Raw genomic sequence first — 14,276 nt, forward strand, 5'->3', positions numbered from 1 at the left:
ACTGTGTTATTTATAATCTGGCAGTATATAGGTTATTAATGGTGTACAGAACAATTTCCACATGGCGTGTATCTCCCAATGACTACAGGACCAGCAATTTTTACATACAACATAGTGAGACACAATTAAAAAATATAACTGTTTTGGCTTTCTATATATCCCTAGATTGGGCCCAGGAAAGTAGGAAAGCACTGAAAGGCTAAGTTCACCATCGTAATAAAATGCACTATGCAGTCGAGGGGCCCAAGTTATTTTTTTTTAAACTGTAGCTTTAAAATTTGTAGTTTAATTTAAATGTCATACTTGTAGGCCCAACAAAGTCCAAATCCCACTCGCACTGCCACGGTCTCAAAACCACAAGGTACCCAGGTGACCACACGGATGGCGCCGTCCAAAACACTAATAGTAAATAAAAGTAATTCACCGGCACATACTTGAAGAATTTTAAAGTATTGATTATGTTTATACTGTCATACGGTGCTAACGTTTCGAGTCCGCTCAGGGATCCTTCATCAGAGCGACAGTGACACCCATCACAGTTTACCCACAGCCTGGCTAAAAAACTACTATTTGGGGTGATATATGCCATCCTGCCAGTAATCTGGAATGCCCCTAATGTTGAACGTGCTCCTAGCATTACTTAAAGTATCAGTCTCCCTCTTTCAATACCCCCACATGTGCACTGCTCCCCTTGTCATCACAGCAGCTTAGCCAAGATAGAGCCCACATAATTTCCAGGCTGCTTTATTTAGCTCTTACCTCCCTTGCCTGATTATCTCTGGCTTTCAAATGCCCATTCCTCCAGATTGACACTCATTCATGTAGGCCTTTGGATATTTGCATAACTCCTCCCAAGATCCAGCTCAATGCTTGCATCAGGATTCTTCAGAGAAGTTCTGAGGAGAGTGCTGTGATATGATGTTTTAGGAAGCTATGTACCCCAGCCCCGAGCTGGCCCCTCCCACCAGACATGATCTTCCTGCATTGCACGGAGAAGCACAAAGACCCAGTGATGATAGGGAATGTAATAAAAATGCATGTAGAAGGAAAGACTATGTAATAACCCCCCACTTATAAATATTGCCTCCCAACTGCTCATATATTTGCTGTATAAAGTTTGTAATAAAACACGATGTAAATACCTGTTTTTAATCTTTTTCCAAGAGGGCACAGCAAAGCTCCAGCGTTTGTTCCTGTCTGTGCAGGCTCAACAATGCTATTAAATCCATGCAGCAGTCAGGCCCAGATTTCCTACAAGGCCACCGAGGCCCGGCCTCAGGGCGGCAGAGCGCAGAGGGGCGGCAGCGGTGACCTTGTGGGGAATATTTGTTTATTGAAATAAAATAAATAAAAAAATATAATTTATACAAAATGTATTTATTACAAACTGTATGCAGCAAATATAAGCGCAGTGGGGAGGCACCATTTAAAAGGGGGGTTATTACATAGTCCTCTTTAGGTCGTCTCTAGAACAGGAACAGAGTGGAAGTCTGGATCACTTTTTCTGGTGACAGCTGTCCAAGAGGCTGACTTACCTCTCACTGACTTACCTACCACTATGTCTATAGCATACAAGTGAAGGGAAATCTCTTGAATGGGACAAAGAAAAAGAACATGAGAAGGGTTTTAACCTTTTTCTACATTTATCCAAAAGCAAAAAAGTTCTGGATTTATATGTACTTTAACAAAGCAGAAATTGTAGTTCAGTGTTGCCATGAACAGAATACATACAGAGTTAATTGTTTACAAGGACATGCTCTCTGTGCTGGAGCAGGTTTGTACCAAAGATGTGTTAAATAAGTAATTGTTACTGAGTAAGCTCTTTTAACAAATTACTAATTTGTACAATAAAATAGTTTTCACTAGAACATGCCGAAGTTAAAGTGATTTTAAAGTCAAATGGTTTTTAAGCTATTTCAAACGCTGATCAAATTATTTACAATGGATGCTGCTCCTTGATGTTTAAAAGTTTTAGTTTCATGTAAAATCAGCACTGACTCTGATATCCTGCTTTAGGGTGGCTCCTTTTCCTTGCAGGGTCCCATGCAGACACCCTTGTTTGTACTAGTAAGCTGTGTGTGTCTCCACCAACACACAGACACAGCAAGGCATGCCACTTCCCTCCTCCCTTCTCCAGGCTAGTAGATGGACTGCTGCTGCAGACTGCTCTGTCCCTTGTGATCTTGTAGAAAAAGTACAGGATTACTGTGCAACGCAGATAGTCATAAAATGCCACTATCCTGTTCGGTTGCACGGGCAGAATGGCGGCGGGAATCCGCGCAATCCGCCCGGCAGTGGCGTAGCAACCGGGGGTGCGGGGGGGTCACTTGCCCCGGGCGCAGGACTGAGGGGGAGCGCCGTCACGACCCCCGCTAAACGAAGCCATGGCTCCCTCTCCCTGACACGATCACCTGGCAGCCGCCCGGTGCGACTGGGGTGCCATTAGAAAATAATGGCACCGCAAGCGCGATTGGAGGTGGACAGAGACTCCGTAACCGCACTCAAGGTTTCATGAATTCCTCTGTGAGACTCATGTGATCTGCTGCAAGCGGGAGGTGTTGTACAATGCAATAACAGCTACGCCCCACCTGCAGCCGATCGCAAGTCTCATTTGGGAAAAGGTGAGATTTATGTAATCTAGCCCTGTTCACAAGTGCGAATGGGGCCTTAGAGAAAATACATTTAAGTTACAGCATAATTAGATAACTGAAAACATAAAACATTGTGGCCGTAATATTCTGTTTCATCAGATAATATCTCCAATCTTCAGAAGAAACAAAATATCTTAAGTATCTTGGCATGTTGGAACGAGGAGAAAACATGCAACGGTCTAAATTCATTCAACTTCAACAACATCCGCTATGACAGATACAGAAGCTGCAAAGAAATCCGTCAGTATGACAGCAATGCCAGAGGTGAGACCCAGGATTCATAAACATATACAGTATATATAATGGCCTTAATTACTAATAAAGTACAAAGTATTGGTGTGCAGTAATCCATAACAACCAATACAAAACAATTGCTTACAGTGGAGGAAAACCAATATCTTATTGGCTGCTAAAGGTTACTGCACATTATTTCCAATTAAACAGGTCTAGCACCTATCCGAGCCTGTGACAAGACATAGAAGAAACAGCAGCACATCTATGAGATCGTCACTCATCCACTTTGGAGGCTATGAGGGTTAGATGTACAACACTGTGAAATGCAGTTGAACCTGTGTCCTTAGAGCCGTGGTTCTCACCTTTCTTATATTTACTTGTTTCCATTCTTGCGAGACCTTCCCTGTGTGGCCTGGGCTTTACTTCCACAAATGTGCACAACAATCTCCACTCATTGATATTGAAAGAGTGTGAGATAATGAAAGAAGAAGCAGAGCCCGGCAAAGAGACTTTTGAATTTGCCATTTTTTGAAATGTAACAGACAACCTATAATTACATATGCCAAAAAATGATTTACATGGGCCAGTTTTATCAGCAATACAGGTGCTCTATACTCTCAACTGTAAGAATAAAAGTGGATTAAGGGATAATGTTCTTGCCAGTCTTTTTACAGGGTCCTAAACTATCCTACTATCAGATTGCAACCGCTTCAAAATACGCAAAGCAGTGTTTGCACCTGTTTGAGCCTAGATAGCAGATACAGCCTGATGCTAAATCTAGCATATTTCTTTATTGACAGATGGAATTTATACTTTGACTACTGAGAATGGAATTTCCTACCAGACCTTCTGTGACATGACTACTGATGGTGGAGGCTGGACCTTAGTAGCCAGTATCCATGAGAACAACTTTTATGGAAAGTGCACAGTTGGTGATCGCTGGTCCAGCCAGCAAGGCAACAATGAAAATAACCCGGAGGGAGATGGGAACTGGGCAAACTACAATACATTTGGTGTAGCAGATGGTGCAACCAGTGATGACTACAAGGTAACAATTACTAATTTTTATTATCAAAAGTCATAAAAACTAGTGAATTTGCATTACTTTTATGTGTCACTTGCAGGGGAATTTATACACTAGATACATCAGCATTCCTCTGATCTATTTATATACAGTAGTAATTAAAGAGTCACAGTCCTTTCTTAATTCAAGAGTCACAGTCCCCACAGTCCCTTCTATTTATATACAGTAGTAATTCAAGAGTCACAGTCCCCTCTATGCTCTTTATTTCCACATTTAGTAATTCTGCCTGTCTGTTTAGGCCACATCCACAATTATTCACCTTCCGTCTCAATTATATATACAGCAAATACTGTAATTATGTATTTTGAGCTGTAGATGGCAGTGTAGTGCAATGTTAGTCTCTATGCTTTTGTATACTCATCTATAATATATACAAGAAGTTCTGTCTGTATGATGTATAATGCTGTATTCTGAAATAACATTCTCATAAGCAAGTAAAACTTAATTCAGAATTCCTCAAGATCTCAGTGCTTCATCTAAACACATAACCATCATTATATACCTTGCTGCTGAACAATAGTATTGCATAATAATAGCATGCATCTGTAGCCCCTTCCACCTTAAGTGGAGTGGCTACCTAAATTTGGTGATGCTAGCACTGTAATCAGTCTGGCTGATTAGTAGTCTGGTATCATTTGGATAGTTCTGGGTGTTCTGTTATTGATTGGACCTACCTATGAGTGGGGTGTGACCCTGTCACAGAATGGGGCATCCAATACGGGAACCTTAGGAGGGTCTATGCCTCACCAGCCAATCACTATGTGTTTCATGGTCAGTGGTGCATCCTGGGGAAGTGCATAAATACTCAGGGATTGCCATGTGCTAGGGCAGTACATCCCCGGGCCTATTGTGGTAAGATGTACAAGGTTGGAGAAGCTGACTAGGCCTCAAGCCTGGAGGAGGCCACATGTGGACCCAGGTGGGCACTGGAACTATCTGGGAAGGAGAGCCAGAGGAGCCTTGTGACTGCTGGAGGTGCCAGGAAGGCCAGGAGATGGCATGGACCTCAGCTACAATTCTGGTGTCTCTCCCAGGGAAGATGTCATGCACATCCCTATTCAGCTGTTGTTCTACTGCAGTATCATCCTCTGTTCTACTAAAATATTTCTGCACTGTGCAAGCCTGAAACAATTGGTGAGTCTGGAGTCTTGTTTGCTATGGATGACTGAAGCCCTGTACCCTCTCTTCCAGTTTTGCTGTTCTATAATAAAGCATTTAAAAAGACACTTAAAGTGACTGCCGCCAAATTTTGTTCACATCCCACCCCTGAGAGTGAAATGTCAGCCCTCTCTACCCTCTGGGGGTCCACTTCGGGTCTTCGGGGGGTTAGGGGGGTGCTACACATAAAAAAATAAGAATGGATGATCATACACGGGACCATCAAGTTATTAATATCACTGCACAATATTATTATGAACAAAACTAAAAAGTGATACACAGATCAACCAAATATATAGTATAAGTTGAAGAAATAAATGGAGATGATATGCTGCTTTTTGCTCTTTGTGCATGCAGAATCCTGGCTATTATGACATTAATGCCGATAATGTGGGTTTATGGCATGTGCCGAACAAGACTCCACTTCCCCTGTGGAAAACCACCGCTATTCTAAGATATCACACAAAAAGTGACATCCTTTCAGCCCATGGAGGAAATCTCTTTAATCTATACAAGGTAAGCAAACAGCATGGGGCTATACATTTGATTATATACGCAAAGACTTGGGTTTGGGAATTGTGAACAACAAATATAAAAGATGACATTGCCAACTTGGCCTTTAAATGTGCAAGTTCTATTTCTTATTCTCCCTTACCCAGGACAAATGGGCAATGAGAATTTATAGCGAAATACTTGGTTATGGTCAGCAATTTACTAAGTAGTGAACCAAGGCTAGAGCTTCCACATTTAATACCTGCAGGCCTTGTACACAGAGGGTTCGGCTTGTACTCAAGCAGTGTGTGCTGCAGTCCCTCTCTCTCTCCCCCCCCTCCGCCTCGATTGATACATATACAGCTTCCACCTGACCCGTGCCCGGGAGTTCAGCCAGCACCTAGAATCGAGTGCCCCACTTTAGCCTGCTACCACCGCCAGACACCTGGATCACTGCCGCAGCATCGCGGGATTACGAGCCGCCTGTGTCCCTTCTCCGCCGTCACACACACAAATGTGACACCACCGGCCCCTTACGCCGCACACCATTAGGTCTGCTATCTCCGTCCCCCACCTCTTTCACAAACACAGTGTGACATCACCGGCATCCTCCACATCGCAGAGACCGTCGGCCCCAGTACCGCCACAGCCCGCCCCTCCCCCTGTCGGCAATCTCCTGGCCACAGTGTGACACTACCAGGGAAGACCTCGGACTCATCCCCCTAGGCCTAGGACAGAACCGCCAATTAACCCCCCTCTTTGACCAGCAAGTGAAGAAGACACCGCCTCCACCCCCTCGTCACCCTTGATCAACAGAACAACAGGCAACAGACATCCCACCTTGGAACACCAGAACCATCCATCTTCACCCGTCGCCGATGATTTTGTAATACTCCTTATCTAAGGCAAGTAAAGAAGAACACACCACCTCGGCTTCCTCGCTATCTTCAATCAACAGGACAACAGACGTTAAATATCCCACCAAACAACGCATGACAAGTAAAGAATACACCGCCACCACCTCGACTTCCTCGCTATCTTCAATCAACAGGACAACAGACGACTGACATCCCACCAAACAACGCAAGTCAAGTAAAAGAACACACCGCCACCGCCTCGGATTCCTCGTTATCTTCAATCAACAGGACAACAGACGACAGACATCCCACCAAACAACGCAAGGCAAGTAAAGAACACACCACCACCACATCGGCTTCCTCGCTTTCTTCAATCAACAGGACAACAGACGACAGACATCCCACCAAACAACGCAAAGCAAGTAAAGAAGAACACACCGCCTCGGCTTCCTCGCTATCTTCAATCAACAGGACAACAGACGATAGACATCCCACCAAACAACGCAAGGCAAGTAAAGAACACACCGCCACCACCTCGGCCTCCTCGCTATCTTCAATCAACAGGACAACAGACGACAGACATCCCACCAAACAACGGGCCACAGCAAAGATCATTTGGAACACCGAAACCACCCACCTCTACTCCTCGCCGATGATATCGCAACACTCCTTACCTAAGGGTAAGTTACTACATTTGTTTTGAGTTATTTTTCACACAATTTTACTCATCTCCATATCACACATTTATGTTTTCTGGGTCATTCTGGAGAAATTGGATCTACCACTGAAGGTCGGGAATCACAACTTGCCCTTATTTTCCCAGCCCTCACTTCCTATAAAAATCGCCCTGCTCTCCCACTTGGTTTGCAGCGCTTCTCCCCTCCCTTTTTCTGTTAGACTCACCCATCGGTCGGACAACCCGGTCCGTATGCTTCTGAAGCCGCTCAACTGAACAAGTACATCCAGTATTATATTATAGAGGACCCCCCAGATCGAGCGCTGTATCTCGGTATGCTGTCCTTGTAACTTTCCATCTCAGATAGATAAAAGTAACTGGTAAATGATTCAACTCACTAGCATGAAATATCGGTTTTGGTAGAACCAATCTTTACAAGTTCATGGAAAAGTGGTAAGAAATGTATTATTTTCTGGTAATATTATCATACCTATATTTTCTCTCAGTGTAAGACTATTTGTGTATATTCTAGAAATATCCTGTAAAGTTTAATGTTGGGACATGTCCTGCCAATAATGGACCTTCTTCTCCAGTTGTTTACGATAAGGGAAGTGCAGAGGAGACAATTAGACTTAATGCACCTCATACAAAAAGTAAGTTTTTCACGTATGGATTTGCACTTTATATTAAAGTGACTCTCTCTGTGTTAATAATATACAGTCATTTTTTTGTAGTATGCTTCTAATAGGTGAGTAGGTGCTTGTGATAAGTTAGTAATAAAATGTTGCCCGGTTTTATTTATCACTGTGTGCTATATAACTAACCTCATTGACCAAAGCCACTAATACAATTTGAACTTGAATTCAAGTCAGAATAGAACAATCTTCTTGATCACTATAACCCACACAGACAGATGTTATCAAGTCTATTCTAAAGGCCACTATCTATCAGATTGTTTTCAGTCTCTAGTCTGTATGCCCACTTAGCCACCAATAAGATTCAGATCTTTTACCTGGACACTTTTAATTCTGATTTGGGGCCTTGGTGCTGTTGGAACTTCTTGCAAAGCCTCACAGAGAAACACAAGCACACAGTCTGATATGCATGCTGCTCATGGCTTGAAACAGGAAGGAAGCCATAGCTTTATTCTCTACCTCATTAAATACAACAGAGATTCTACCATAGATATCACAGAATTTATAAACACTGCCATCTAGTGACCAAAATTGTATACTGCAGAAGTTATTGCTATAGATACAATAATGTGTATTCTAACAGGTGCAACAAAGATTATTTGAGACTATCTGGCCCAATATGAAAAGGGCACATTACTTATAAGGCATCTGATGGCTAAGTAGATTTCCAGATCATTCCAGGTGGATCATTATAAAAGGTGTGCAAAATATTTGTTCTATTAGAAAGCAGCCACAGCCAAAGGCCCCTTCCATACAGGCAGCCTGTCCAGATCTGCCTGGCAGTTTTTCGGATGAATCTGTGAAGGTCAATGTAACTCAATAAGCAGCTGGATGTAAATGGACATATCTCCAAATACATCCAATTACCCCTGAACAAAAAAAAAACCAACAGAACTGAGATCCATTTTGGCAGACCAGATCGTGGTGGATTAGTGGTAATCCGATGTAAATGGACAAATGTCTGCTTACATCCGACTCCCCATAGGCCTAACATGGGATTATGGAGGAAATGGAGATAATAATTGAACTGACACAGATGTCACAAGAATTACATCCATTTTGTACTGCTCTGATCTGCCTGGGATGTGAGCATAGATCCCCTGCTGCTTGGAACAGACAGGTGCCTGTATAAAAAGGGCCTTAGTAGAGAAACCTATGCCATTCCAGTATAATGTTAAAAAGCACTCTTGCTCTCAATCCCCACCTCCTGCCATTCTAATGCTCTCTGCTGATTGAAGAGCTCTTGCACTGACTGTGCAAGGGTCCTTCCGTACAGAATGCTGGAAGATGATAGCCTTTTTTTTGCTCAAGCTGTGGCTGCTTTCTTAAAAGAACAAACTGTAATACTTTCACACCTTTCGTTTTGATGCACCTAAAATATATTTAGCATATTTAAACAGAAAGATCAGTTGGGCTTTAAGGTGTCTACAGACATTAGAAATTAGTGACAAATATTGTTTAGCTACTAGGCACAGGCAGCCACCATCTAATTTTATGGGAGAAGCTTTATTCTATAGAAACTATGCTACCACCACTATGACTTCAATGCTCTGGCCATTCACTGTTTCCTGGTTGCAGCCTGGCCTAAGCATTAATTTGCCACTTTACAGAAAACCTTGCAACCCACACAAATAGTTCACCTCACAGTGGTTGCATTGGAGCAAAGGAAACATTAAGGTGTTAATTAAGGCAGCTGAGTGATTAACCCAGCCAAAGTGAAGTGAGCCGAACGCTATTCGGCTATTCAATCAGTCTTGTATGGTTGATTTCAGCCATACATGGGCTAAAATCAGCCGTAGATTGGCTGCCTTCGGTCAGCCGAACATGCTCTGCACGTTTAGCTGAGCCGTAGTCAGGGGCGTATCTGCCGCGAGGCAAACAAGGCATGAAAAGAATGGGGGGGAAAAAGTTGAAAAATTATTTTAAAAATGTAAAAAAAATAGAACAATTAAAAAATAATAAATACAAATATTTTACAGCAAAGAAAAAAAATTAGAAATAAAAAGTAATTTTAAAAAAACATTGCACACCGACCCGACCACATGCAAAGAGGTCATATTGTTTAATGACAGATCAGCGTCCCAAGGTCATTTGGGGAGGCTGATCTGTCATTACAACTGGGCGGAGCGAGCCGTGAGATCACAGGTGGCTCCGCCCAGCTGTCATTTGCGTGGAGATCGGTCGGCATCGGGCGACCTTTCTCCACGCTTCAGCTGTCACTTTGGCTCAGTTGAGCTGAAGCATTTGCCCTCGGCTTGTCTGAGCCGCTCGGCTGCCTTCAAGTGCTATACGGGTTATTGTGAATAGCCCGTACAGCAGCCCTTCGGTTTGACTGAACCATAGGGCTCCTGCAGCTGAAGAGAGCCGAAGGATCAGCCAAAGCTACGGCTGGATCCTTCGGCTCTTTTGTGTATACCCCCCTAAATCTTTGCCTAGTGCAGAGACGCTTCCCAGATAGCAAGCAATTGTGCTGCAAGTTTGAAAATGACTTGCTAAACTATTGCAGACTTGCCAAGCTTCACAATTTTGTTGCACAATTACAGCAAGTCTGCATTGCAAGTCTCCAGACCAGCGAGGCTAAGACCTGCAGGACTCTTGCTGTAGACTTGCCAAGCAAATTTTCTACAAATTCAAAAAGTGTCAACTAGAACTTGTGCTGCAAGTGTTCTGCAAGTCTACAACTTGCCAGGAATGTGTGTGGCAAGTTAACAAGAATTACAATTTAACCCTGCCACAAGTTTGTGGCAAGTTATCCCTGCTATCTGGGTTTATTGCTATTCACAGACCCGCACTTCATAAATGAAACACAAAATTCAACTGATTGTCACGAGCAACAGCTCCAGTATCAGTATTTTATAAATCAAACCCAAATTGCATGGACTTGTTCATGGGATAATATACTGTGTCTTCTCTGATTTTGGTGAATAGTGACTCTATAACTGTATTCTGCAGAGGAAGCCACTGGCGGTTTTATCCAGTTCCGAGTAATCAACAATGAAAAGGCAGCAATTGCTTTATGTCCTGGAGTAAAAGTCATCAAAGGCTGCAATGCAGAACATGTAAGTTGTGACCAGTGACCAAGAATGGCGGTATTTCTTACCTTGTGCATAAAGCACATACGTTAATGATAATTTTGTATGAGAACCTTTAACTCTTGTGATGATATGGTGCTATTCATGTTTTCTACCCCAAGTGACTGAGACAATTTGCTAAATTTTTAAATTTCACAATAAACAAAACTCACTATTTTCTCTTTTTCAACAATCTTTATAAAGTTTACAACAACAAAAGTTTAAGAGAATACAATACAGAAATAAACATATATTTTATATTGGTATTACAAAAGGAAATCTGTAGAAAGTATAAAACAAGAAGGAGAATGAGAGATCCTAGGATATGTCTGATAAGACATTAAAGAAGAACTTCGGGGGTAAAAAAAAAATTCAACCCTGGCAGTGAGGCTAACCCCTCACTGCAAGGATTTAGGCCCCATTCACACTTGGCGATTCGCAAATCGCGCAATTTGCATTTTGCGCGATTTGCATTTTGTGCGATATCACGCGATTTGTCGCGCGATATCACGCAAATGCTTGCATTGAAAAGCATTGAATCGCGGCAAAATCCGCTCCAAAAATGGTCCTGCTGTAGCGACACACGACCCGTGACGGCAGGACCCTTTGACCCATTGCCAAGCATTGGAGAGCGATATCGTGCGGTAAATAGCCGCGATATCGCGGGAATTACCGTGCGATAAATCGCTCAGTGTGAACGGGGCCTAAGTGATCAATGGTGTCTAGGTGCAAAAAAAGGTCATACTCACCCGGATCTAGCCGGCTGTGACACAGCTCCCTCCAGCCTGTCTACACAATGTACATAACACGATCACTCATGGATCCTTAGACCGCTGAAGCAGAGGGGGAGTGAGGCGGAAGGACCTGGTCTAAGAGCCAGTCAGCTGAGAATCAGTATGACTTTTTTTTTTTTACTTAGACACAAACGAGCACTTAAGTTCTGCTTTAATGTAAAAATGTGTAATATAATTTCTAAAACATATAGGGAAGTCTATTGTATTGGATGTATATTTCAGCCAAATGTCCCAGACCTTCCAAAAATCTTCTAGTTTATCATTTAAAACGCTGAGAGATTTTCGTTGATCATTATACAATTTAAATGTGAAAAAAATCCATTTAAAATTAAGTATAGGTGAATTCCAAAATATAGCAATTGAAATTTTGGCGGCAAAAAAGATATAAGAAATTAATTTTCTGGAGTGTATAATGTTATGGCCAATAGAGCGAGAAGAAAAAAAACATGAAAGCAGATTCAGGCAAGGTTATAGGCAAGGTTATATTAGTAACAATATACATTATTAAGCATACTTTGTGTATAAGTTTTAGAACTTCTGGGCAGATCCTTCAAGTGTGTAAGACTGTACCAGGATGATTGCATCTTCTAATAAGGCCCCATTAACATTTACAATTACAGTTATAGTTGCAAACATTTGCAGCAAGAATCTGAGGATTCCTGCAGCCAGAATGACATGTGTTTGTAGCTGCTGCCACTTAGCTTATACAAAGCAATGACAGGCTGATGGTGGCCGCAGTTGTTAGGATATAATTGGACATCATCTGATTAACACTATTTGGAGTTTTTTATTTATTGTTACTTGAACATTAGCACATGAGAAAGCGGAATATACCAAGGGTGTAATCAAGCACTATTAGACCTTTTTATAACAAAGAGGTCATCCTGTTCTGGTGAGTTCTCTGTGTGCACAGGGAGTGGGATTCACTTTTGTCAATAATTTGGACTGCACAGCGCTGTGGACACATATTTATTTATTATTACTAGAGAAGAACACAGTGGACTGGATAAGATGTTGCAGAAGAACTATAAGCACATCTATACACTTTTATTTTATGGATTTGTTTTTATTTATATAACTATTTTGTTATTTATATATATTTGACACTTTGTTTCATTGTTTTTTTTTAGTGTTACACTTTTTACACTATATTAGTATTTAATTTAATAAAGTAAAAAGTAATGAAGCGCCACAGACTGTCACTTCTCAATGGAAAATCCTCTTGGGCATACTGCAGGATGCTGCCCCAAAGAAAGCCGGGAAAGCTATAGATCTATAAAGTAAACACAGATGGGGCGCCTTTCCTGGTGCAGATCAATCTTATTTCGATAAACAAAAAGTAAAAAGCAGGAAGGTACTCACAAAGGATGAGTGTCACACAGTCATGTAAAATAAGCTGACAGGCGGTAAGCACGTTCTGAAGAAGGGGGCATGCCCCGGAAACACGTTAACGTCACCATCACACAGGATCCGTCCAGTGGATGCTTACCGACTGTCAGCTTATTTTACATGACTGAGTGACACTCATCCTTTGTGAGTACCTTCCTGCTTTTTACTTTATGTTTATCGAAATAAAATTAAGCAGGAGTTGACCAAAATTTGAGTAGTGTATGGCCAGATTTACACTGTAATTTTCTTTGTCAGAAAAAGCGGCTGGGAGCTTATCTATCCTAAATAATGTGGTCAATTTACTACAGAAGTAGAGATTGTTCACTGAGCAAAATAGCCCCACCAGCACTAGTCAAAGTCTCAATGTCCAAGCAGAAGGTGCTGACGGCAGTTCCTGAATGTAGCTCGGTGTTAAGCTAAAGAGTTTAGAAGGAATTATTACAGATTGTATGTGGCAGGGAACTAGAGTTCAGCTTTTTTTATTTAGAGTATTTTGTCATTATATTATTTTCCATTATTAGCCATATACAGTATAATGATACATGATTATATGTCTTCTACTACAGTACTGCATTGGAGGAGGTGGTTTCTTTCCAGAGGCGAGTCCCGGGCAGTGTGGAGACTTTACAGCGATGGCCTGGAGTGGCATCGGCACACACATTGACTGGAGCGCTAGCAAGGAATTAGCAGAATCCGCTGTACTAATCTTCTACCGCTGAGCTCCCTGTACAAATGCTGTATCAATAACTAGCTTTGTTTTTATGCTGCTTGTGTTGTAATCACAAATATAACATTCAGAATTCATTGTACAATTAGATGTTTAAAATTAATAAATACCATCTTGATGTAAAGTTTTCTTCTTTAAAACATAACTGTAGGGAAGGGACAAGTTAGGCTGTAGCAGCATTGTCATCTATGAAAGGGAAATTATATATTTGTTTCAATCTTTTTAGATACATTTGTGAATATGATAATGATAATTTAAAAAATCTTATCATTAAATAAATATCAGCATATTACAAAATTTGTTTGGTGTATAGTTTGTAAATATATATGTACATGGGGGACAGCCATATTTGCTCATTATGCCTTGACCTGCTCAGGGGACTTGGGAGTTGCCTGAGCTAAGGCCTCTATATTTATGCCCAGGCTCCTGTACCCATCATCTCTGTTCC

The 14,276-nt window shown here is 41.7% G+C and overlaps 1 protein-coding gene across 1 annotated transcript in view; it reads left to right on the forward strand.

Annotated features, from left to right (window-relative positions):
- The window catches only part of LOC108800645 (intelectin-1b-like), a 25,228-nt gene extending 11,333 nt beyond the window's left edge, over nt 1–13,895 (forward strand). Inside the window, exons 3-8 of the mRNA XM_018572641.1 lie at nt 2,751–2,915; nt 3,686–3,933; nt 5,485–5,643; nt 7,685–7,805; nt 10,800–10,906; nt 13,668–13,895. Of these exons, the coding sequence (XP_018428143.1) occupies nt 2,751–2,915; nt 3,686–3,933; nt 5,485–5,643; nt 7,685–7,805; nt 10,800–10,906; nt 13,668–13,820 (953 nt within the window). The 3' untranslated portion in view covers nt 13,821–13,895. The remainder of the gene's footprint in view (nt 1–2,750; nt 2,916–3,685; nt 3,934–5,484; nt 5,644–7,684; nt 7,806–10,799; nt 10,907–13,667) is intronic.
- Nucleotides 13,896–14,276: the final 381 nt, after the last annotated feature.

Source organism: Nanorana parkeri, unplaced genomic scaffold (genome assembly GCF_000935625.1).
Source record: "Nanorana parkeri isolate BGI_ZX_2015 unplaced genomic scaffold, ASM93562v1 scaffold44, whole genome shotgun sequence".
In the NCBI taxonomy this organism is placed as follows: domain Eukaryota; kingdom Metazoa; phylum Chordata; class Amphibia; order Anura; family Dicroglossidae; genus Nanorana; species Nanorana parkeri.